The sequence below is a fragment of the Hemicordylus capensis genome, chromosome 1, assembly GCF_027244095.1.
Source record: "Hemicordylus capensis ecotype Gifberg chromosome 1, rHemCap1.1.pri, whole genome shotgun sequence".
Classification (NCBI taxonomy): Eukaryota; Metazoa; Chordata; class Lepidosauria; order Squamata; family Cordylidae; genus Hemicordylus; species Hemicordylus capensis.
Genome location: NC_069657.1, coordinates 385,788,622 through 385,815,512, shown reverse-complemented (window position 1 = coordinate 385,815,512; position 26,891 = coordinate 385,788,622). Strand labels below are relative to the sequence as shown.

Sequence of the window (26,891 nt, the reverse complement as noted above, 5' to 3'; positions counted from 1 at the left end):
GGTGCATCAGCTGGTAACCTCCAGGCTTGACTATTGCAATGCACTCTTTGTGGGGCTGCCTTTGTACGTAGTTCAGAAGCTTCAGTTAGTTCAGAATGCAACAGCCAGATTGGTCTCTGGGGCAACCACGTCTGGTGGCAGCTCAGGGACAGACCTTCTCCATTGCTGCCCTGAGGCTTTGTAACACACTTCCTGCTGAAATAAGAGCCTCCCCATCTCTTACAACTTTTAAAAGGGCAGTCAGGATGCATTTTTTCACCCAGCCTTTTAATTAGATATGGTTTTAATTGTTTTTTAATTGTGTTTAATAGTTTTAACTTTTAAAATTGTAATTGTTGAAATATGTTAAACTTTTTATTGGCTGTTTTTATTATCTTGTAAACCGCCCAGAGAACTTAAAGAGTGCTTTCTTTCGCATGATCCCCACTGCACGTTAAGGTCATCTGAGGAGGTCCATCTCCAGTTACCACCAGTTCATTTGGTGGTGAATCAGAGGCAGGCCTTCTCTGTAGCTGCTCCTGGGCTGTGGAATGCACTCCCTGCAGAAATCTGTAATCTGAATTCACTATTGGCCTTCAGGAGAGCCCTCAAAATCTATCTGTTTGGCTTGGCCTTCCAGGGTTTTTAAATTGTTGTAAATGTTTTTAATCTGCTGTAACCTGTTTTCCAGGGTTTTATAAACTGTGTTGAATATTTTAATTGTTAATTGTTTTGTGGTATTTTATAGCCTCTGTTTTTATCTGTTAATTGATTTTAATTGTTTTGTTTTAATGTAAACCACTCTAAGCCATTTTTAGAAGGGCAGTATAGAAATCGAATGAATGGATGGATGAATGAGTGAATGAATGAATGAGAATACCGTCTGTAAAATAAATTTGCCCTACACCTTTCATGAGGCATGAAAACCATTTAGAAACACATAGTACAAACAACCTTAGTTGTTTTGCACTTCCAATTGGTTCGCAATTTCTGTGAAATAGAAGCTGGCTGTTTTCTCACAATGCCATTAGAACATATTTCTCATGAGTCAAACGTCTTTTGCTGGGATGCAATTAAATTTTCAGCTTTTGAGTTTCAAATCAAGGAGTTATCCCTTATACTGCAGAAATATATAAAAGCAGACTAACCTCACATGTATCTTGCTACAGAGTTCATCAGATGTTGATAGAGAAAGAAGGCACCTGGAATTAAATTCAGTGCTTTTGCATCATCTCCAGAGTTCTTTCCCCTTGCCCAAGGAAATTTAATTATTAGGCTAACTTGTCACCTTGCCATTTGCTTCTAAAACCTGATGCTATTTTTTTTTAATCCCATCAAATACCAATAGATGGAGATATGTAAGCACACACTGACCTCCATCCCCTCTAATGGCCTATCACAACATCTGCATGTACATAGGTAGGGGAGAGAGGAAACCAAGGGTCTGTAGAACCTATGAGAAACGTCCACATGTGGGTGCTGTGCACTCACAATAGACTGGAGTATGTCCATTGTCATTTGTGATAGGTCATGTTGACATCATCGGGGGTGGGGGGATTCCAGTTCACCTGAAGACAATTAATTGAATCACAGCCCATAGTCAACCTTGCTAAAATGAAAGTCTCCCTACGCTCAAATCCACTTTTGAAGCCCTCCTAACTTCCTTTTTAAAGCACATTTGCTAATTGTGTTAGGGGGCTCACTTCTTCCTGTCTACATGCAATATATTTATCTGTTCTAAACATGTTTACTCAAAAGTAAATCCTCCAAAGTGAATTGTACTCAAAAGTAAACCCTCCAAAGTGAATCTTCCGGTCACTGTAGAAGAAATAGTTGTATTCTATCCAGTATATATTATATTTTTGTCCCAGTGGGGCTCCTTTAGAGATTGGCGGGGGGGTGGAGTCAGAAAGAAAAAGAGAAGGGAAAGAGAAAATGGAGTTGTTTCTGAATAAACGCTTAGTTAAATCTACATAAGATTACTATGTTTGTGAGGGAAGCAGCTATAAAGCAGTAGGGTTTACCCCCAGACGTGTGGATTCCATTTTGACTTACATCAAAGGTGCTCACTGAAGCCATTTTAGAGCACAGCAAAAACATGTTCAAGATTGCAAAGTTCTTCACTCAGCACATTGCATTGCCCCAAAGAATGCCTAAACCAAAAGAATTGATTATAAGAAACATTAAAAACAAAAACAAAAAACAAATCAAGGAGCAAAGTAATCTTTGTTGACGTATATTAAGTGGTTAATATTTTACATAGTGACTGCTTATATAGCAGGTTTATGAACAACACAAACAGATATCTAATCTCTTCTCAGCTAACTATTTTAAAAACTGTCTAGTACTATTCCACTGTTTACAGTTGATGGGTCTGTTATTTGCAATAGCAGACCCTCTGAACAACCTGGCAGTACAATCCAGTATTTGAGGCCACATTTAAAAGAGCACGTACACTCTCTGCTCTTTTCTGTTGTCCTGCTATCCAGTGATCTTCATTATATATGTTGATGCCTGCGTAGATCATTCAAGCTGACTTTATGAATCAGTATAGGTTTGAATGTTAGTGCACAAATTCCAGGAGATGGCATCATAATATGGCAAGGAGAGTGAATCAATAGAGAATTACTAGATTATATAGCTTCTGAAAGGGAGCTGGAAGGAGAGGTAATTTTTATTTATTTAGTGCTGTTAAGATTAAGTCAACATATTCCCATATGTTTTAAGTACTACTTATGTGACATCTTTTCTCAACTACATTATTATTGGGCCTGTTCAGACAATACCAAAGTGTCAAGAATGCGCCCATCAAGACGTCCTCCATGGATGTCCTGATGCCTTCCCGGCATTTCCCTTTATCACATGGGGAGGCATGCTCTCTGCATGCTCTCCAAATGCTTGTTTAAAGAAATAAACAAGCCCCCACCCATCTCCAATAAAGAGACATGCTGAAGGGCATCGGGACATTTGTGGGGGATGTCCTGACAGGCATACTTTCAATATATGCCCTTCCTAATTAAGTGGGCAGGAACTCTGTCGACCGTTATTGGTCCAATATATACAGGCACTGAGTATAAAAAATGATATTTTCCAATAAAAACACATTTTAAGAAGTTCTTAAACTTATTACTTTTTTCTGTGTGAAATGTTTTGAGAACTTTTTTTTGTTGAAATGTGATATCTAAATATTATCATTATTAACAACTGTGGTGCCATAGGAATGTTTTTCCACACATACACAATATAGCCTAGGGGCTTCTTTTCTCCCCCTCTTATTAAATCCATTGGATGGAGCTGCACAACTGTAACCGGAAAAAGCACTTGCCCTGGCATGGTCTCCTTTATGGCCAACACCTGCAAACAAGTAGGCATATAGGCTACTTTCAATAGTGCTCAGTGGTGACTGTCTCCATGGAGGAAGCGAGTAATCTGCATTCACCTGCTATGAGGGAAAGCTTCTTTTGACTGCAGTTGCCAAAACCTAAGGGGTATACTCGTGGGTCAAATGGGCCGTAAGCCAGAATTTGGCTTTTTTAAAGCCAAATCTGGCCACCTAGGACTGCACTAATACAAGACCACAGGGTGTTGTTGTTTTTTTAGAGGGAGGGGGTTGCCTTGGTGCAAAAAGGAGAAATGTCTTCATTTGCTAGGCGACTGCTGTGTAGAATAATTTATAGCCAATTAATTAGTCCATTTGTCATATCATTTGTGTGTTTATAACATATCTCCATTGAAAAATGAGATACTGGAATGAAAGTTGTGACTAAAGGCACAAACCCATGTTTCAAGTTCAAATACAAGTTCAGCCCCTCCCCCCTTTTCACAGTGGAGTGGAATGCAAAATATATCTTGTTAAAAGCCTTGTTTGAATATAAGCTGATGTATGTATTCAGGATGCAATTATACATTCGATGGTTGAACCCCAGCTCAATCCTTACACCAATCTTCAAGGGACCAGGAAAGATGTAAAATATATAACAGGGCAGTGTCTCGAGCTCTGAGATAGTGAAATGAAAGTTAGTTTCGTAGTTTGTATTACATGGTTCTGCAACTAGAGTGTAAACCCCTGCTTGACCCCTATACTTGTTTTGCTTACTGCTTTAAAATTTCACTATTTTAAAATTCAAGGCATTGGTGATTTTTTTTTAAAATTTCACCAGTGCCTTGAAGTTTTTTTACAGATTGCCCAGAGTAAGAACTAATTCATACACACATATGCACATGTATTAATACAGTATGATTCAGTGTTATCTTGTGGGAAGAAGCATATTATTTGTAGACTCTGCATCAGACACAGGAAACCCAAAGCAATTCAGCAATGAACCACAGCATCTCCTGAAATTATATTGTATGTGTAGCTCAGCAGAAAAATTGATGTGCTCATTGCAGTTGACCTCAGTGAACTTGCTTTCTAATCCAACACAAATATTAATTTGTGTTTTGAAATCTTGAACATCCCACATGATATTAGACACAACACACTCCAGCTGAGCGGTGATTAAGTTTTGTCCCATTAGCAATCCACAAGTTGCTAAGCAACCCCAGCAATCTTTTAAAAGCAGTCATTCTTTAAAATGTGCCAGGCTTGCTGTGAAATTACCTCAGCCTTTGCCATATTGACTACAGAAGTTACAAGCAATGTGCTCACACTGAGGGAAATTCATGTTTGTTTTATAGTGCAAAGTTGGCAACTTGCAAGGTTTGTAAATCAAAAAGAAGCATACTGTTTAAAACTAATTAGATATTCTAAAAGGGCAACATGGAATAGAACAATCATTCTTGTCTGTGAAATTAAACAGTTTCAGGAAGGCGTTGTTATTACATTTTTCTTCTTCCACTGTCAGAAGAAGAATGGTCTGCGTATGGTTCTTCTGCCCCTTATCTCCACATCAGTTCTGTGAGGTAGGTTAGGCAAAGAGGTGATGACTAGCAATAGCAATAGCAATAGCAATAGCACTTACATTTATATACCACTCTATAGCCGGAGCTCTCTAAGCGGTTTACAACGATTTAGCATATTGCCCCTGCAACATTCTGGGTACTCATTTTACCGACCTCGGAAGGATGGAAGGCTGAGTCAACCTTGAGCCCCTGGTCAGGATCGAACTTGTAACCTTCTGGTTACAGGGCGGCAGTTTTACCACTGCGCCACCAGGGGCTCTTAGTCAAAGATCACCCAGTGCGTTTTATGTCTGAGTAAGGATGGAACCCAGGTGTCCCTGCTTCATGTCCAGCATGACATTACTTTAGCTCTCAAGTCATGTACTACATTTGAAATTGACAACAAACAAAAAAGAGCAGTGGTCTTAAGTAAATATCAATGTTAGAAATCTATAGCGTACTGCTATATAGTAAATCCATAAGAAAATGTCATAAGCATTATCCATGGTGAGGTACATAAGAACAAAGAAAGCTGCCTTATACCAAGTCAGACCATTGAGCCATCTAGCTCAGTACTGTATTGTCTACAAAGACTGGCAGTGGCTTCTCCAGGGTTACAGGCAGGAGTCTTTCCCAGCTCTATCTTGGAGTATTGTACCTCTTTCACAGTGAGGTATGAGGATGGATCAGATTTCATTTTTTAATGGTGTCCCATTAGCCTAACAAATCAAGGAGGTGGTTTAGCATAGCCTTCTTCCTGAGAAATTAAGTTACAATATGACGGAAGTTTTTTATATGCGGGATAATTTTTAAAACATGTAAACCTCCCTGCCTGCAGGCTGAAGTGAAGCACTCCAGGATTCTACTTCTTTATCCTGCATAATGCATAGGTCTTTCAAATTAAGACATTAGAAATACATGACATGTAGACTTCTTCAGAAAGACATCACAGCAGATCTCAGTAATCATGTTTAAAAAACTATACAAGGAGTTATAGAAAATTACTCAATGACAATAGCTGTTCTTATCAACACAGACCCAACTCCCAGAAGTCTTCATATGTTATTCCAAATCCATAAACCTAACAACCTAGAATGCCCCATTGTCCCTGACAATAATGTGGTTATCAGAAAATATATATCTGTATATTTATTCACATTTACAAAATCTGGTTTAAAACCTCTCATCGTACATCAGCGACACTGAAAAAACTGAGAACTTGAATAAGTAACGTCAATTTGGTAACAACATGGTACTTATAACATTTGATGTCACTTCACCTTATACAAATACGTCACATAACAATGGGACCCAAGTTTCTAAAGAGCATAATTTCTAAGGACACTCCAGAAGTTATTGCCATCTTAGCTACACTGGTTTTTACTTACAACAACTTGCCTTTTAACCAAGAAGCTACTCCGAAATTACAATTGTGTGTGTGTTTAATTCTCCTGCATGTGCTACTCTGCTGATTCCACCACCCTGAGCATTTGTTAAACAATAATCTTTGCTTCACTGAACATTTAATTCTTACGTTTGTGTTATTGAGGAAAGTAGAACACAAAATGTCTGACAATAAAGGTTTTTTATGTCCCCCCTCCCATTTTGTTATTAATACATTAAAGTTTTGCAGAGCCCGCTTGGCTGTAGGGCTCTTTGGTTGCTTATGTGATTGAATTATATACATGTATATGTACATAAAGCATACAAACTAGTATTACATATCCAAATTAGTATTGCATAAGTAGAATATGTTCTGCTCATGCAAGGGGGGGGGAGGGGTGATTTTTTTCTTTTTGGCCAGCCCCCACTTCCATCCGCAGATCCTAGTGCCTCCTTAAAATATGTGAAGTGTTGGGGGATCCTCAGGGACATATTTTCAAGGGGCACAGGGGGAATGGGGGATTGGCCAACATTGCCCCTTCTCCCCTTTATGAGAGCAGAATGTCTTCCACTCATACAAGTCATCCGTTTGGATGCTGCTCACATTGTATGCATGCCCTCATACTTAGTCAAAATCACTGACACTAGTAGTGTGGGCTATATAGTAGGGATGTGCAAAACGTTTCGGGCACAGATCGATCTGTGCCCGAAACGAGCAATTTCGGGTGATTCGGGGCCGAGCCGAATCACCCCCGATGCCCCCCGATATTTTTCGTGCCCAAGCTGAATCACCCCTGATTCGTGCCTAAAAAATTTGGGTGATTCGTGATGACGTCTCTTTGAATTTCCCGCCTTTTTGCCTCCATTGATTTCAAAGCAAAAAGGTCTGATTTGACGTGTGCTCGAATTTAGGGTCCCAGGGGCAAAATAGTGGGGTGGGATGGTAGTGCCCAATGGGTGGAGGCTACCACCTAAATTTCAGGGGGATTGGGCAAAGGGCTGCTTTTTGGGGAATTTTTGAAATTTTCGTGTCTTTGGGGCAGATCGGGGGCATAGCATGGGATCTGGGGGAAAAGAGTGGGGTGGGGTGATAGTGCCTAATGGGTGGAGGCTACCACCCCAATTTCAGAGTGATTGGGCAGAGGGCTGATTTTTGGGGAATTGTTGAAGTTTACGTGTCTTTAAGGTTTTTCTCCAAAAAGAAGCATGGAGCTGTCAGCAAATGTATAGCTTCACGTCGGGGGCAAAGGGGTGGCCTAGAGCAGTGTGGGGTTGGTGGTAGTGCCAGGTAGGGGCAAGGAAGCTACCTGAATTTTTTCAAAGGATTTGGGCAGAGGGCTGATTTTTGGTAAATTGTTGAAGTTTACGCGTCTTTAAGCTTTTTCCTCATAAGGTATACATGGAGCTTTCAGCAGCCCCATAAGTGCACTTGGGGGGTGCTGGGGTGGCCCAGAGCGAGTGGTAGTGTAGTGCACATAGGGTGCCAACCACCTCCATGGGTTTCTAACCCATGGCGTACAGGGTTCTGTTGTTTCTGAGGTATTCCGAGTGTGGATTCTATGATAGCAAATTAGAGTGGATTCATGGTGTCTCATTGAAAATCTCATTTGGCACCCTATGTGCACTACACTACCACTCGCTCTGGGCTACCCCAGCACCCCCCAAGTGCACTTATGGGAAATGAACAAGTGTGCTTTTGTTACATATCCTTTCCAGTACTTACTATCTGCCACCAATTATTATTATTATTAATTCGATTTCTATACCGCCCTTCCAAAAATGGCTCAGGGCGGTTTACAAAGAGAAATAAAACAAATAAGACAAATAAGATGGCTCCCTGTCCCCAAAGGGCTCACATTCTAAAAAGAAACATAGAACACACACCAGCAACAGTCACTGGAGCTACTGTGCTGGGGGTGGATAGGGCAAGTTACTCTCCCCCTGCTAAATAAAGAGTATCACCACGGTAAAAGTTGCCTCTTTGCCCAGTTAGCACCAATGGTGCAGCAGGGAAGCAACCTGCATAGAGAGCAGGAAGCTGTTGGTTCAAATCCCCGCAGGTATGTTTCTCAGAATATGGAAAACTCCTATATCGGGCAGTGGAGAGATAGGAAGGTGCTGAAAGGCATCTTCTCATATTCCCCGGGAGGAGGCAATGGTAAACACCTCCTGTATTCTAGCAAGAAAACCACATGGCTCTGTGGCTGCCAGGACTTGAAGGCACAATCTTTCCTTTCCCCCCTTTACTTAATATCTAGGGAAAAGATGGTGGGGCCGAGCTTGTATCTACTTTGAAAAACATCCTCAGATCTCTTCCCACTCATTTCCACTGTGCGGAGACTCTCTAGAGTCCCTCAGTGGTTAGAGAAATGCATTCTGTGTCTGCTGAGGGACCCACTGATATCCTTTGCCTTTCCAAAATGTGTATAAGGCAATACAGTAATATATTTATATGAAATGCGCAGTCTCGTTACTTGAAAGTGAAGCAATAAAAAGCCTACTCAGTTTTAATCATGGTACTTGGTGGGGATAAAGAGAGTGCTTTCAGTCCATGGGCCCCAGTCCAGTTGCCCATGCCTGTTCTAACCTTAACCCTTTAGCCTAGCATGGCATGTGCCAGTCTAGTTCCTGGAACACAGAAAGGCAGTGGCACACATGCGAACAAGGAATGGGAGGACAACGTGCAAAGAAAGATGAATTGGAGTACTACTAATTAGGAGGACTAGCAGGCCACAAAATGGCTCCTTTTTTCAAATCCATCTGTACACAACTATCAAATATTTCTAGCTGTATTTTTCACCTTGGACTCAAGATGAGGAAAAGTGCAACACATGTACATGACACTTATTCCATTGATGCATGATAGAAAAAACAGGCAATTCATGCATATTCACTTCTTTCTGTTGCCCATAAAAGTAAAGTTTCCTGTAAATAAGTGCATTCTAGAGCACATTGAAAGAAATGGCTTGCATGAGGGTTGTCTGCTTTTTCCTATATCCAGCTGTATAAACATGGAGATATGCAGAGAGGCACTTTGCACAAAGAGCAAGAAACTTTCGTTTACATCTGTACTATCATCAGTCCAGACAGGGAGGAGGAGATGATGTGTCTGGCTCTTGAGTGGGCCAGAATCAGGCTGGGCTTCAGTCCAAACTGCTAACCATTACAGGCCTTCTAACCACACCTCTCTGCTGGCAAAGTAGAACCACCAAGCTATTCTGAGTTAGGGGCAGACACCCTCACAGACAGGAAAAAGAATAAGAAATGGCTTTAAATACAAACTCCTTGTATCTTAGACAGGGTAATACTGAGGGTCAAACTGAATTTTACACTCCCATCATTAAAAGGTGGACTTAACACAGGAAATAAACTGGAGGTGTTTCTCAATGGTAAAAAAAAAAGCAGCTGGTGACCTTTCCAATTGGATTGAGACTGCACTGCTTTCATCTTCCCACCGAAGCAGCTATTTGCGGCAAGCAGTGCTTCAGGGTGAGACTTTTAGTAAGAAAACAGGACAGGAGAGAATGTTAAGAACCCCCACTCCCACCCGGCGCTTGCAGTGGTCCCAATCCACATCTCTCCCCCCCACCCAGCTGCTTAAAACACAATGGTTTACTTCTTATTATGCTCATCTCTTAATGAACAGCTTAACATAATGTGTAGTTTAGTCCTAAATGCTAATTCATGGTGATAAAGTTGGTCAGATGTTATCACCATTAAATGAGGGGATGCATGGTTAAAAACATCAGGATGAACAATAAAAACTTCCTTGAATACATTAGGAGTGGGAAACGTGCCAGAGAGGCAGCTGGACCATTAGATGACAAGTAAGTGAAAGGGATGCATAAGGAGCATATGGAGTTTGAGAGACACTGAATGAATTATTGTAATCTGAGTTCACTAGGGGAAATGTTCATGCCTGAGTTGACTTTCTCAGAAAGGGAGTCTGAAGATTTGAGTCAAAGAGAGGTGACAATGTTGTGGACGGTCTATAACATATCAGAACCAGAGGTACCAAATCAGACGTATGGTGAAATATATGGGCCTGGGTGACTCCATGTTATATCAAGAAATGAAAATAATATCTGAACTCTGACATACTGTTCCTTGCTCTGTGAGGAGCAGAAAGCAACCTGGCATTGTGTTGTTAAATGGATATGCAAGAAACACACAAAGGCTTTGGCCTGAGCTTTCATATGCTAAAAATGTGACTCACTATGTCTGTGGAAGAGTTTGCCCGACCTGCTGAGTTCCTCCTTCCATTGTCAGTGATGGCCCTGCAAGGCCCAAGTGATTAAGCTCAATTGCTGTCTATAGAAATTCAACATAGCCAAATGCATACAGAGATCTGTCTGTAGATTTTAACCTTACCTCACTGACAAATGTATTGATTAACTCAGTCTCACACAGGCACACTTTTTTATGTTACTTTAAATATTCTCTTGTTTTCAATTACAAGCAAAACACTGGATAAAGGTACATAATGGAATGACTGACACCAAATGAGACCAATTCCACAATTCCATTACTAACTCTGAATTTTAACACCTTCTGGGGACCAGACTGCCAAGATGTAATTTGCAGCATCTTAGATGCAGATTTCCCCACCCCTCCCTTCCTGAGCGCACGCAGTTTACAGAAGATGAAATCCAAAGATATCTCTGGACTAGCTGATATCCTGAATAATTAAGATCTTGTTCAGAAGATGGCAGGAAGTTGACACCTTTTTGGACATACAGGAAAAGAGGAGATTTTTGAATAGATCCTATTCAAGGATCAAAGAGAAAATGACTAAAAGAATGAGGCTTTTGAGACAGAGAGTTTAGCATTCTTGTGCCTACAACAAGTTCTTCTCACACGCTTTCCCAGAGTTTGCTGCACAGCCGCGGGGCTAAGCAGGAACTCTGCCCGTGCTCAGAGGCTGTGACTTCCACTGCGCAGTGAGAAGTCAAGGCTCCCCAGCCATGGAGCTCTCAGCTATGATCTGAAGCAACTGCAACAGCTCCTGTCTCCGCCAGCACCTCACTCCTTCAACTGAAGTGATTCTCCTCTCTCCAGCCTCGGATCCTGGTAATATGCTACAAGCCTTGGGAATTCCCTTCATCTTTTCCCCACTCCCTTCTCTTTCCCCCCCTTTTCCCTTCTACTAATCTCTGATCTCCCACAAAACCTTACCAGACCTGAGCCTTCCTTCCTCCCCCCCCCCCTTTCCGCCTATATCTAAACTGTACTAGGCTCTAGGAAGATTTAATTGCACACACATCAGTTAGGCACACTGAATGGAATATATTGGTACTGGCTAAGATGTTCCGTTTAAATACTGTTGCTAATATTAATAGAGTGTTCTGCTTTCTGCTTTGCTAGATTATGTTGTTAGTCTTTATACTCAATAAAGCCCATTGAATCTTGAGGACTGGTTTGGTCTCCTTCCTTCTTTGCAATCCAGATCAAACGTGGTCACTAATATAAAAGAACAGGGTCACGTTGGTGACATTATGGTCCAGACCTGTTTTATATACTAGCTAATGAGCATGTTTGGTATATAGATCAGGCCTGGTCTGTAACAACAAGGCATATTAAAAAACTAGATATTAACATATAGATTTGACTATAGAGTGCAAATGGAGGAGGACTCATCTTGAATTCGATAAGACACAGCATAGAACCTATTTGAAGGCTGTGGTAATATGTGCAGTAGGGACACAATTTTATTCTGTGCGTATTGCATCTGCAAATTCTCGTCCAGCAGAGCCATTCCGGATTGTTTGGGGTTTAACTCAAGCCCCTTCTGTTTCAAATCTGTTTCTGGAAACAATGTCTCACCGTGATGAATTAAATGAGTTATTTGCAGATAAACTCTCTTGCATTCAGGCTGATCTGGACTCCAATATTTCTGCAGGGCTAGTTAGGGAGGTGTCCAGCAATTCCTCTTGCAAGATTAGATTGGATCAGTTTCAGTTTGGGACTCCTGAGGATAGAGACAAGATGCTTTGAGCTGTACGGCCTACTACCTGTTTTTTGGATACTTGCCCAACATGGTTGGTCTCATCTTACAGGGGGGTTGTTGGAGCTGACCGAGTTGATATCATTAATACCTCACTGAGGGAGGACAAGATGCCACCTTGTTTGAAGGAGGCAGTGGCTGGACCCCTTCTTGAGCAGCCCATTCTGGATCCCCTGGTGATGAATAATTATGGGTCAGTCTCCAACCTCCCATGGTTAGATAAGATGATTGAGAGGGTGGTGGCTGACCAGCTCCAAGCGGAGAAAACTGATTATGTAGACCTAGGGTGGGCTGTGGGGTTGAGATGGCCTTGGTAGGCCTGATGGATTACTTTTGCCAGGGAACTGACAGAGGGAGTGTAACTCTGTTGGTTTTTATGGATCTATAATAATAAATAATAAAAGTAAAAATAATTGAAAAAATGCTTTTGTTGTCCACCCCATAACAAATTGTTCTCTGGGTGGCTCGCAACATAGAATCAAAACATACAATAAAAACACATAACACATTAAATCATAACAGACCAAAAAAAAGGTAAATATAAAATACAAAGTACAATACAAAGCAGCTTAAAAACTCATTAAAAAATTAATTAAAAGTCAGGGGCGGGGGGGAATCTAAAAACTTAATTGGAAAACCCAAATTGAAAAGGCCTGGGTAAACAAAAATGTCTTTACCTGGCATTTAAAAGAACAAAGTGATGAAGCCAGGTGAACCTCACTGGGGAGGCTATTCCATAAACGGGGTACAACCACTGAAAAGGCCCTCTCCCTAGTAGCCACCTACCTCATCTCGTTTGGCAGAGGCACCCAGAGGAGTGGCAGAGAAAATCTTGAGGTAGGGACATATGGGGCAAGGTCCTTTCTTAGGTAACCCGGTCCCAGCCATTCTATCCGTGGCATTTGATACTATCAACAATGGTATCCTTCTGGATCGCCCAAGGAATTTAGGGATAGGAGGCTCTGAGGCTATTCTCACGACCGCAGGAAAGCGGATAAGGGAGCCTAGCCTGCTTTCCTGAGGTCGTGTGCTGCAACGGGAGCTGTGCAGCTCTCAGCAGCAAACCGCGCTAAGTAGCCCTCCCCTTAAACAAGGTTAGCAGAGCGAGCGCTCCACTAACCCTGTTCTGATTGTGAGATGCCGCAGCTCATGAGGAGACCCCCAACCAGGAGGCTCCGTCTAGCCTCCTGGCCTTGGGGGTCTCCCCAGGATGCCCTGCACACTTGCACAGGGCATCTTGGAACTTCCAGGGGCCGGGTGGCCCCCGATCCACGCTGCCCCACCGGCTCTGTGACAGAGCTGGTAGTCGTGTTGGCAGCTGATCCGGCCACCCAGGGACGGCTCTCTGCTCATGTGTGGGGTCTGCTCAAGTCTGCTCTCCCACCGAGCCTGGTTAGGCACCACACGTTGATCATGTGTAGAGCCTCTCTGTTTTACAGTGGTTCCACTCCTATGTCTGAGGTAAATTTCAATGACAGCACTTGGTGAAAGTTGCTCTTCAAAATGGGAGCTACTATATGGAGTCTAGGGCTCTATTCTGTCACCAATGCTTTTTAACATCTACATGAAACCACTGGGTAATGTCATCAGGCGATTTGCTGCTTGCTGATGACTCCCAAATCTATTTCTCTTTGTCATCAATAACAGCAAATGGCATTAGTAAATGACTGTCTGTAGGCAGTAATGGGCTGGATAAGGGATAAGACATGCAAGACAGGATAGAATTTGCTGTTCTGGACGTTACACTCCCCCCAAAAGAACAGGTTCGGAGCTTGGGAGTGCTCTTGGATTCGGCTCTCACGCTGATGCCTCAGGAGTACCTTTTACCAGCTATGATTTATTTGACAACTCTGCCCATTCCTTGAGGAGAATGACCTGAAAACAGTGGTACAGAAGCTGGTAACCTCCAGGTTCGACTACTGCAATGTGCTCTATGTAGGGCTGCCTTTGTACGTAGTTCAGAAACTTCAGTTAATTCAGAATGCAGCAGCCAGATTGGTCTCTTGGGCATTATTATTATTATTTTACATTTATATCCCGCTCTTCCTCCAAGGACCCCAGAGCGGTGTACTACATACTTGAGTTTCTCTTTCACAACAACCCTGTGAAGTAGGTTAGGCTGAGAGAGAAGTGACTGGCCCAGAGTCACCCAGCTAGTATCATGGCTGAATGGGGATTTGAACTCGGCTCTCCCCGGTCCTAGTCCCGCACTCTAACCACTACACCACGCTGGCTCTCTCTCCTCTGGGTATCCCAGAGAGACCACATTATGCCTGTTCTTAAACAGTTGCACTGGCTGCCAGTATGTTTCCAGGCAAAGTACAAAGTGCTGGTTATTACCTTTAAAGCCCTGGATGGCTTATGTACAGGTTACCTGAGAGAGTGCCTTTCTCTACAAAATCCACCACTCTACAAAATCCACCTTTCTCTACAAAATCCACCACAATTATCAGGAGGGATCTGTGCACCTGGTGGCGACCTGGATTGGGCCTTCTCAGTTGTCACCCCTGGGTTGTGGAACACACTCCCCATGGATATAAGCTCATCTTCCTTGGAGAGCCTTAAAGACCCATCTTTTTAATCTGGCTTTTAATGATACCTAGTTTTAATTTTAATCTGGTTTAATTTTTTTTAAAAAATCATTTTATTATGTGTTCCACTTTAAAGGTAAAGTGTTCCGTCGAGTCAGTTTCAACTCCTGTTGACCACAGAGCCCTGTGGTTGTCTTTGGTAGGCGGGGATTACCATTGTCATCTCCCGTGCAGTATGAAATGATGCCTTTCAGTATCTTCCATAGTCTGGAGAACAGACCAGCAGGGATTCGAATTGTCAAGCTCTGGCTTGATAATCAGGTAATTTCCCCACTGTGCCATTAGGTGGCTGCTTGTGTTCCACTTTAGGAAGGACCATATAGAAATCGGATGAATAAATAAAATTAAAATTATTCTGTAATGTTATATTAATACTTGCATAGTTTCAATAAGTCTTCTCCTGCATTTGTTTTAAACAGCAGCAACAGGGTCCTGTGAGATAAACTTATTAAGGTGTTTTTATTTTAATGCCATACCCATGCCTGCTGAAGAACAGGATATTGTGAAGAACATCAGGGGAACTTCATGCTTTTGATTCTCCATACCTGCAGAAAGGACTCTGCAATTTCATTCTCTAATTCACTGTGGAGCACAGTCCATGAGAGATTTTGGCACTGCCTATGTCACTTGCACTTCCACAGTCCCAACATTTAATGAATGTTCAAGATGTCCAGTGATCTGTTATATCTGCAAAGCTCACCCCTACTTTGTTTCATTGGCCACAGCATCAGTTTGTGTAATGGCTTGATAATTATGGGCGTCTCCAGTGAGCAGGCATGCAAGCAATCTACATTTCTTCTGATAGGCTAAATCCATTGTTATTTTCAAAAAATCTGTAAGAATGATTGATACTAACACTCAACTGTTAAAAATGTTAATCTTCCATCATCTCTCCAGATAATTAGGCATTATCCGATTGCAAGATTTGTACATAGCTTCTGTCAAGTTTATGTCTCTGTAGCAGCTGGATAGCAGGCTGTTCAAAGGGAAGCTTCTGAGTAATTACTTGCTAAATGCCAAATGAATGCATCTCGCAAGAGATCCCATGTTTTCACGTCAGTCCACTGCAAGTTACTCTCATCCTTTCCACTGATTAAACACCTAAATCATCCCAAGTTCCAAAGGGGGAATTTGCTATATTTTTAGATGAATAAAGATTTCAGTATTGTATAAAGTTAAGTATTTGATAAAGAACAGAGCATGAGCATTTATTTGCCACCACTATACCATCTCATTCTCTACTTTGCGATGGATGTTTCTTTTAGACTAGACAGCTTCTGTAATGGGTCAGACCACATGACTTTAAAGTACAAGTGCTCATTTAGCTTCAGCTTTATCAAGTTCCCTTAAGTATTTAGGACTGATAAGTTTACAGATTAAACAATAACCACAACTTCTATAACCTACAATGTTCGTTCAACTTGCTTCCCTTCCCAGACTGGTTCTTAAAAGCATTTGGCTTAACTTTAAAAAAAAAAGTTGTGATCCAAAAGATTTTATTCAAGCCGGGTATTCAACACTATACATTGTTCATTTGGCTTCTTTCAAAATAGAAGCTGACAAGGTCGTTGAAGAAACTAAAATGTACAGTTCATATCTAAGTATATAAAAGTATAAATTTGATCCAAGTTATCAAGGAGCAATTTTTCCAAACCTGTTGGAATTTCTGTTGGTCAATGATTATAAAATTGTTCAGATCTGTGGTATTTGTTCACTGAAATATTTTCCGTTGTACATGACTGAATTCAAGTTTATTAAATGAGTCATCATCTGTGTCTGGAGTGAGCTGGATATTATCCTTGACTGGAGATAATGGTTCTGGTTTTCTAGAAGAGGGTAGCTTTTCAGACTCTCTGCAAAATTAAATGAAAGGGTTACTGTCCAGAAGTATTAAAGGCTGTGTACAGATGAAATGATCATTAAAAAAAAGAGCAGTTGACATATGTACAGTGCTGTAAGCTGCTTTTTTAGCTGTAGTATACGAGTGAATGACAGACTGGTACATGTTCTTCCCCAATGCCACTGTCTCCTCCTCTTGTTAAAGAATGAAGCACTCCACAGTGGGCAACAGTGGGGTGCCTGAGATCGGAGGAGTTTGATGTGGAAAAAATGGCTTGAGGAGCATATGGTTAAAAGCATCAAGATGAACAATAAAAACTTCTTTAAATACATCAGGAGCAGGAAACCTGCCAGAGGCAGCTGGACTGTTAGATGACAAGCAACTGAAAGGGATGCATAAGGAGCCCATGGAGTTTAAGAGATACTGAATGAATTATTTTAATCTGAATTCTCTAGGGGAGATGTCTGTGCCTGAATTGAAATTCTTAAAGAAGGAGGCTGAAGAACTGAGTCAAAGAGAGGTGACAAGGTGGATGGATGGAGATATAGACAGATATTAAAAATCAGACTTGAAACTTATTTCAAACCTTGAATTCAGAGCTTGATTTATTTTAAGGAAGTTTGTTAGAATAAACAAGGACCAGTGTACCCTCTAACAGGGATTCCCAGATGCTATTGACTACAACTCCCATAATGCCTAAGGAAAAGCCATTGCAGCTGGGGATTCTGGGAGTTGTAGTCAACAACATCTGGGAATCCCTGTTAGAGAGAACATTGACCAGGATTGGTCAGTTCAGGCATCATGACTAATCTTAGTTTTTAACAGCAATTTGCAGTAGAATTCTTCTACTATGTTACATATTCTATAAACAGAGATTTATAGAATCTCTTTGCAAATTTTTATTCCTAGCTACTGTTATAATAAAGGAAGTGGTGGGATATTACCCAAGATCTGCTCCTAGACCTGGAATTAGAGAAAAGAGAATGAAATCTAGGCAATATTGCATACACCCTTGTTAGATGATCCACCATTAGCAAAATGAAGTAGCTCAGCTCTAATGAAGAACTGGACACTCAGGTGGCATCTGTTGCCAAAGTGCTTTTAACTGGCTCCACAAAGTGCTTTGCATTGGTACGCCAACAGTGAGGCCCACCTAGAGAAGGCAGATATGGCTTCAGTCACACATGCATTGGTCACATCAAGGTTGTACTACTGCAATATGCTCTACATAGGGTTGCTTTTGAAGAGTTAGGAAATTGCAGTTGCTTCAGAATGTGACCACTCAGAAGTTTGTGGGGGTCTAGCTGTACAACAGTATGATACTGTTCACATATCAGCTTCATTGTTTCTGGGCCCATTTTTTAAGTGCTGGTGCTTACCTTTAAAGCCCTATACAACCTGGGGCCAGGTTAACGTAATGACTGCCTTCAGCCACATGAGCCTATCCAGGCTTATAACTGGCTTCACAAGGCTGGTCCTCTAATCTGCCATTGACATGTATTTGATTGGCAGGGATAGGGGCCTTGTCCTGTGGTGGTTAGGGGTGTGCAGATCCAGTTTGAATCAAACCCAGTTCAAGTAACTGGACCGGCCCCCTCCCAAAGGGGGCCTGGCCCAAGTTTGAACCGAACCAGGCCCAGTTCAGGATGCTTGTAAAGGGGAATCTCTGGTAAGGATTTCCCTTGGCAAGCAAAGGGGAATCCCTAGCAACCAAAAGTGGGTTCAAAAGAGTGGGGCGGGCAGGTCACCTTACATGGGGTGGTAGTTCCTCTAGGCTCTGCCAGTGCTCCTCCACATCAGCTCAGGATGGCGGGGGCCACACAACTGCATCAGGCACCACATTTGCGTTACCACACAAATTTGCATCACCACCAAAATCCCTTTTACAAGCATTCTTGTAATACAAGCATTACAAGATGTGGTTCAACCCAGTGCATAAACCAAATCATCCTGCTGGGTCTAACAAACCAGCTCGCAGACCAGCAGTTCAGTTTGAATCTAACCCCTGCTGGCCGTTCCATGCACATCCTTAGTGGTGGTGCCGCGGCTTTGGAACTTTCTCTCCATGGAAGGTCAGTCAGACCCCGACTCTTAATGCTTTTAAGCTAGCTGTCAAGATCCTTTGTTCCACTAAGTTTTTAGCTGAATTTACACATTGCTTTATTTTGTTTCAGTTTGTTATCATTAGCCACCTTGTGAGGCTATGGACCAAAATGTGAGGCACAAATCTTTCTGAAACAAATAATGAAGGACAATAGTCTTGAACATCTGGGGATACCAGCATGTCTGATTTTAGAGCTAGATCAGGAATATTTTGGTAGGAGTACATGAAGGTAGAGCCACCTAATGGCACAGCGGGGAAGTAACTTGCCTAGCAAGCCAGAGGTTGCCAGTTCAAATCCCTGATGGCATGTTTCCCAGACTATGGGAAACACCTATATTGGGCAGCAGCGATATAGGAAGATGCTGAAAGGCATCATCTCATATTGCATGGGAGATGGCAATGGTAAATCCCTCCTGTATTCTACTAAAAAAACCCACCACATGGCTCTGTGGTCGCCAGGAGTTGACACCGACTCGTCAGCACAACATTAAGGTAACAAGTGTGCATAGTGAGTGTATATCATCTCATCAACAATATCTCTGGCCTTTGCAACATTTAAATAAACTTACTGAAATCTAGCACAAAAATGGAATTTTATTTTGACACAAGAAAGCCATTAACCTTTTGAATTGGAAGCTCTTCCATAGGTCATTAATGGTCACCTGCACTTCTGACTTATTTTCAGCATTGTGATGGTTTTTCTTCTTTGTACTTGTTTTCTTGCTTAAGCCACTAACTTTGGCAGGCATCAGTAACTTGCATTTTGTCACAACATGACCTTTCACAGAAATGGCTTTCTGCAATCCAGGAACCTGAGGATAAACACACAGAAATATCATCAGCTGTTTTACCAGTATAAAGACTACATTGCATCTCTGAGAAACTAACAACCATACTGTACATTCATTGAAAAACTCAACTCTTTTATGATACAAACTCAGACCCCAATTATAAGCAATGGTCTCTTTAGCAGCAGCCTACAGGTTTAGGCTAGTACTGATGGCTAAATCAAAATGTATAGCTACCCTTGCACTACACCTCCAAAATGTAACATGAAAAAAATCTCTTGCTCCAAGCTGGAAACTGGGTAGAAGGTTGTTCTGAGAATCACACTGTGCTTGGAGCTGGAAGCACAGTGGGACAGAAATCACCCCTGCAGTCCAGGGCAACTGTAGAAACCATCTTCAGCCCTCTCTAGTTCCAAGCTCAAGAGGAAAGCTGGGGGCTTGTCATTTTGGCACCATGCCTCCCAAGTGGCCCAAGCAAACTGGAAGCACAGTTCCAAAGCAAGCCAAGGCTTCCTCCCAATCTTGCAGCTGGGAGAACTTCTGCAGTACAATGCGACTCTGAAGACAGTCCTCACCTTGTCCTCACCTCGTCTCCAGCTCCAGAGTTGGGAGAAGGGCAGGGGGTTGTCATGCCCACCAGAGGGCAGTGGAACACTTGCCATGGCCGGTGGAATTGTGACCCTTGCTCTTTACCAACAACAAACTAGTGGGTTTCAAAAATAGCTTTTAGAATCTATTAAAAAAATATGTCCTGTCTTTTTGTGAATAAGAAATAGCAACAGATAAGCCTCCCTGCTCCAATTTCAAGCATACAACATAGAGAAATACACAATAAGAAAGAGTCGTAACACACTACAGACACAACTGCGCTGAGCTAAAGCTGATCTGCCTTCATCCTCAAATGGATCAGGTAAAGTTGGGGAGCTGGAAGCACGCTCCTGTCTGATGGACTTCAGGATGCAACGTTAGAGCATCCTTTAATTCTGCCTGCCTGTAGTAGAGCATTATAAAGCTCAGTAGGATTAGGTTCCATTAACCAACACAAGTGGATTTTGAGATTTTTCTTTAGCCAGCCTGGGTAAAGCAGCGCACGCACATACTCTCTTAAGAACCAGAAACTTACGACTAACTTTTCCAGTGAGAAGGAAAAGATGATATAGCTGTTTTGTTTCTACCTTACTTCAAAAGTTTTTGCATACTACACATTTACTAAAATCAGGTCAGGCAAGCTCTAGGTGTATGTTAAAGAACCACATGGTTCTAACAGAGCATATTCTTAAGACACACACAGATTCAAAATCGTTCAACAAATCTATACTAACAGAGTTAAACCATTACCACAAGATGTCACTATAATGCAAGGGATCTCTAAGTTTTCCCATGGACTGATATGTAGCACTTTGAATGCTCTGTACAGAAATGTCTTATTAAATACTCTGGTAGGTAAGAGTTCCCGAAGCTGTTCCTTAGATCTCTGTGATGACTTATCCTTTAAGCAAAGAACTAACTAAAGCCAAAGAAGTATGTATCAGCTAGTAGAATCTTTGCAGTGCCTTCCATATGTAAAATATATTTCAAAAGATTTCCATCAACATTGATGATAAAGTTATCTGCTATCAAAGAACAACCTTATCCTGCTAACTAAGCAAAGATGCACCTTTTAAAAGTGGTGATTCCCTTTATTTAGCAGGGGGAGAGCAACTGGCCCTATCCATCTCCAGCACAGCATCCCTCCAGTGGCTGTTGCTGGTGTCTGTCTTATGTTTCTTTTTTAGATTGTGAGCCCTTTGGAGAGAGGGAGCCGTTTGTTAAACTATTTATATCTATGTAAACTGCTTTGAGAACTTTTTGTTGAAAAGCGGTATATAAATATTCATCATATCATATCATCAACTATCATCATGAGCCTATTAACAGGGAGAACACAGGAACACAGGAAGCTGCCATATACCAAGTCAGACCATAGGTCCATCTAGCTCAGTATTGTCTACACAAACTGGCAGTGGCTTCTTCAAGGTTGCAAGCAGGAATCTCTCTCAGCCTTATCTTGGAGAAGCCAGGGAGGGAACTTGGAACCTTCTGCTCTTCCCAGAGCAGCTCCATCCCCTGAGAGGAATATCTTACAGTGCTCACACATCAAGTCTCCCAATCATATGCAACCAGGGCGGACCATGCTTAGCTAAGGGGACAAGTAATGCTTACTACCACAAGACCAGCTCTCCTCTCCATGGGGAGCCCATGACCTACATCAAGGAAGGTAAGTAAGTATCACTAACCCAGTCAGAAGCTGAACCAGACCACTGCAGAATCTCACTATAGCTGGTTCAGACAACTCAGCAAACCATAGTTTTTTCTCTCTTCCTCCATGGAATTGTGACATAAAACCATAGCTCCACATGTGGTCCAAACTTGTGAGCTGTGGTTTGTAAACTAAAATAGGAAACCAGAGTTAATTCTCAGTTTCCCATGGTTCAAAAGCTACAGTTGAACCAAGGCTCCCAGGTTTAGACAACACAAAAAAATATGGTTTGAATGAAGCCAGGATTTACCAGGTCATCTGAATCAGCCCCAGATTTCACTTTAGAAACTGCTATCAGTATGCAGCACATGGCAGTGTACATTCTGCATAACACTAGAAATATTAGTGGTGGAGAGGGAGGGTGGAGAACATGATAAAATACTCAAGCAATTACAGAGTTTTTTGTGAGCATAAATTAGATAAATTTTATGTTGCAATCCACTCACAACCCTGCAGATAAAATAGGAAAGAAAATGTGTACAAATAAATGTTTGAAGAGGAACCTACTCCTAAGAATTTACAGCAATTCTAATCTTCACAACACAACATGGTTCTTGAACACTAAAGAAAAACTGATTAAAAGGGGGTGGGGAGACATACCATGCTCTTGGGGACTTTATCCTTTATACACAATGGGTCAAAGAATGGAGAGATTTGAGAATTCTGATTACAGTCTGGTTCTGGGCTGCTGTCAGATTCCTTCAGGACAAAACATGGAAAGTATTAATTTACATCAAATAAAACACTGGCTTGTCTCTAACCTAAACTAAGAATTCCTTTTTTCTTTTTTAATGATCTGCCTGGAGATATAAAGACAAAACATTTAGTTCAAATTTTAGAATTATTATAGTAATTGAAAATGCTGTCAGAATTTATTACAGTTACTGGCAAAGAGACATTAATAAATTGGTCTCTATTTGAATTCCTTATCGCAGTATAAGGAACAAATGCTTAGCTGGCAAATATTAAATCAATACATTGAATTATAGCAGTAGACAGACAGAATGGCAGGCCAAAAATTATCATCATTCTATAGTGGAGAGTGAGATGTTGTAATAAATAAGGACAGCTCCAGACAACCCCTTGAGAGAGCACTGACAATTTAATGTACTGTTTAACTGAAACACAGGGTGATGATCTTACTCTGGCACCAATAACTTTTTCATTGGTCACTGGAGAATTGTCTGGTGTCTCCAGACTGCTTTGCAACAGTTTGTCAGACTTTTGTTCTGATGAACAGCCCAGTTCTTTTAAAGGTGATGAACCTTCATCTGACTCTGTACTTGTTTTGGAACTCAACATTTGCAATTCAGACATTTTACAGCCCTGGGATGTGTCTTTGTTGGGAGTTTGTCGGTGAAACCGCATTAGCTTTAGTGCTGCTACACTTTGAGATGGGCTGGGTGTTGCAGATCTTTCTGCAAAGTTTCTAGACCAACTGAAGCAGCTGGTCTGTGGTGCCGCAGGTGATGGCGAGATGGTTCTTCCCATTTCCCCATTCTCTGGTGAGCAAGGACTGTGATCTTCTGTTATTCCACTTTCAGCTTCCACAATATGACAATCCTTCTCTCTGTCCTGAGCTGGTTCGTGGATTTCCTCTTTTAATATATCATCAGGAGCATCCATGATACCACAGAAGAACCTAAGAGACAGAAGAAATCAGAAACAATAGGGATAAAAGGATAAGCGGGAAAGCTATCTGCACTCAGGAATCCAGTCAATTTAACAGCTCACTGACAGGAGAGATCAAGAACATAAAAAAAATAAATACCCACCATTCTTTATTCCATTGTATTACTACTATTTTGGATTACATATTGGATTATTATAATGGACAGTTGCTAAAGCAGTCATCAAGTCAGACCAAGGAATCACCTGAACAATTAATAGTCACCTTATTCAAAATTTTGATCCGAACATTTTTTGCTGTTACAATAAAGGGTCACTCTATGCATAGTACAGAAATCCTTATCTGATAGAAGCTACAAATGATATCAATTACAGGTTTATACAAAAGGACAAAACATGCAACAAAAATGTTCCTCTTGGCCCACAATACAGCAAGTAGGGCAACAGAGTTCACAATATTTTTGACTTGGCCAGTGCGACAGATACAGGATTGGGAGGCCTGCCAGAGGAGTGTGATAGCGTCTTCAAACCAGGGAGGCTCAAGGCAGAGATTCAAATCTAAATAACTAAATTAAAATAAGGAGGAACTTCAGATTAGTGAATCAAAACGGCAGTCTTATACTTTCGTTAGCACCCAAGTCCTGACTATGATCCAAAATACAGAAGCTAAAAACAGGGCTATTAGTAATCACTACCTTTCCTAGCTCCTGCTTAGTGTTACCATAAGAAGTGGATACATTTGTAGTCAAGGCATGAGATACATCATTGCCGTCAGTGCAGCTGAAGTCTTATTTTGCCGCTCAGATGCAGTACAGCTACAACTACACAGATGCAGTACAGCTACAACTTTCAGAGGGTCAAAAGGCTAGAGATTGCTTCTAGGTTCATTGTGTGTGATTCTAGCGGAATGTCTGATCAATATCCCGAGTCTGAATCTGCAAGTAGGCTATATAGCACAAAACACCGATATGAAAGCCTTTCTGCAGATGTTTCTATGTGGAGGCTCGTCTTCATTTCAGCAGCTACTTTTAGAAGATAAATTGCAGCACTCTTGGGATACTAGGCTCTCTTCCTCTTGCTCTCTCTGCTCGTTAACTCTGCTACAGAATTTGCATAACTATAATATATACAGAAATACAATACCACATGAGTGCTGGGGCATATATACTTCAAGAAGGGCAAAGGGAGGAGATGTAAATGCATACTAAAAACTGGAAGAAACTGCTGGCATGGAGCTTGCTTCAGTGGGGTTCCATGCAAATTTTTCATTGAAATTAGAAACTATTTCATAAGAGACAGTCTATTCAAGATGTTTCTGGGTTATGTGAAATTCTTATAAAAACATGCTCCAGCCAACTAAATATGGGCAGCAACACTCTACTATGGAAAAAGGCAAGCTGGTTTATTCTCAATGGCCCCTCTTCTTGACCTCAACTAATACAGTGCATTTGCAGAAAAGATCAGAGCACATTCTGGTAATATGCCAGAGTTGGTGACATTTGCGGACAGACATGCGATTGGTTCGTTTCTTGTAACACACTAACCAATAAAAACAATTCCAAAAACTGGCCCTGCATGTTACAAGGTATAACCCTTGACCTATGAACTTGCACTGTGGAGAGAAGGGGCAGCCTGCAATGAACATAGAAGAACTGTAGACTTTGCTTTAACTTTGCATCATTGGTCCATCGACACCAAACTCAAGTCACTTACCAAATGGCTGGCAGGCAAAGTGGACATTACAAAAACAAACAATTCATTTAGAATCAAGTTGGAAGGTGCCTCATGGGCCATCATCCAATTCAAACCTGTGAGGTTTACCACATCCAAACAGCCGTTACCAGATGCCTATTTGGACAATTCACACAGTTTGAATTTTCTGACTTTTTTTTTTTAAAAAAGAGCTTTCTGCACATTGAACTGGTTTGGCAGCTTATGTGCTCTCATCATAATGCATCGTGTCCTAATTCAACCTACGTTAGGAAGAATATTTACACAAGGTGGCAAGCTGCAAAACGCAATACACTTATCATCGTCTTCATCATCAATGGGTTAATCACCCCATAACAAACTGTTCTCTGAGCAGCAAACAAGACCACATTAAAACATCGAGTAAACACACATGAAATCACAATATACCACCCCCACCTCAAAATTACAAAATAGAGTACAATACAATTTTAAAACTTTTTAGAAGTCAGTTTTAAAAATCAAATTTTAAAAGGCCTGAGTGAACAGAAAGGTCTTTACCTGACGTCTAAAAGAACAAAGTGATGAAACCAGGTGAACCTCAATGGGAAGGCTGCTCCATAAACGGGGTGCAGCCACCAAAAAGGCCCTCTCCCTAGTAGCCACCCACCTCACCTCATTTGGCAGGGGCACTTGGAGGAAGACCTCCGAATAAGATCTTAAGATCAGAGGGCGGGGGGCAAGCAGCTCTGTCAGGTAACCCAGTCCCAAGCTATTTAGAGCATTAAAGGTTAGAACCAGCACTCTGAATTGGGACCAGAAATGGACTGGGAACCAGTGCAGCTGATGAAGCTTGAGAGTATATGAAGACATGTGACCATATCAATAAATTTCAAGAATACAACATGGAATAGGTTTCTTACTAGGACTACAACATTTAAATAGACTGTTTTAAAACACTTTTAGACTAAAAGGTGATCCCCATTTAATCAAGCAGCAGATAAACATACAGGGGCCAAAATGTTGTGCAGTGAAACACAGGCAGTTCTGAATTGTTTGTACACTGCAAGATCCTATAAAAACCCCACTGGTCTGGCACTCATGCACAAATACTTAAATCAGTGTAATCTCACTTTTGTGACACTATTTATATTAAGAATAGGTGTTTATAGCAGCACTGGAGATTCATAACTTTTTTCAGCTTTGGCTGATTTGTCAGCTACGTCTAGAGGTGAATGACCTTAAAACAGTGGTACATACGCTGGTAACCTCCAGATTTGACTACTGTAATGCGCTCTATGTGGGGCTGCCTTTGTATATAGCCTGGAAACTACAGTTAGTGCTGAATGCGGCGGCCAGATTGGTCTCTGGGACAACACGAAGGGACGATATAACACCAGTTTTGAAAGAACTGCAGTGGTTGCTGGTATGTTTCTGGGTGAAATACAAAGTGCTGGTTATTATCTATAAAGCTCTTAATGGCTTGGGACCAGGCTATTTAAGAGAGCGCCTCCTCTGTCATGAACCTGCCCGCTTTTTATGATCTTCTGGAGAGGTTTGGTTGCGGTTGCCACCAGCTCGTCTGGTGGCGACTCAGGATCGGGCTTTCTCTGTGGCTGCCCCGGGGCTTTGGAATACGCTCCCTGCTGAAATGAGAACATCTCCTTCTCTGTTTGTTTTCAGGAAGACCCTCAAGACTCTCCT

General features: G+C 41.6%; 1 protein-coding gene across 3 annotated transcripts in view; it reads right to left on the bottom strand.

The window, feature by feature from the left end:
* Positions 1-16,317: 16,317 nt before the first annotated feature.
* EXO1 (exonuclease 1) overlaps positions 16,318-26,891 on the bottom strand; it is a 29,491-nt gene continuing 18,917 nt past the window's right edge. For all 3 annotated transcript variants that reach the window (XM_053301222.1, XM_053301232.1, XM_053301243.1), the window contains 4 exons: positions 23,013-23,511; positions 22,470-22,568; positions 19,404-19,594; positions 16,318-16,691 (listed from right to left, as the gene is read on the bottom strand). In XM_053301222.1, the coding sequence (XP_053157197.1) occupies positions 16,550-16,691; positions 19,404-19,594; positions 22,470-22,568; positions 23,013-23,511 (931 nt within the window). In that variant the 3' untranslated portion in view covers positions 16,318-16,549. The remainder of the gene's footprint in view (positions 16,692-19,403; positions 19,595-22,469; positions 22,569-23,012; positions 23,512-26,891) is intronic.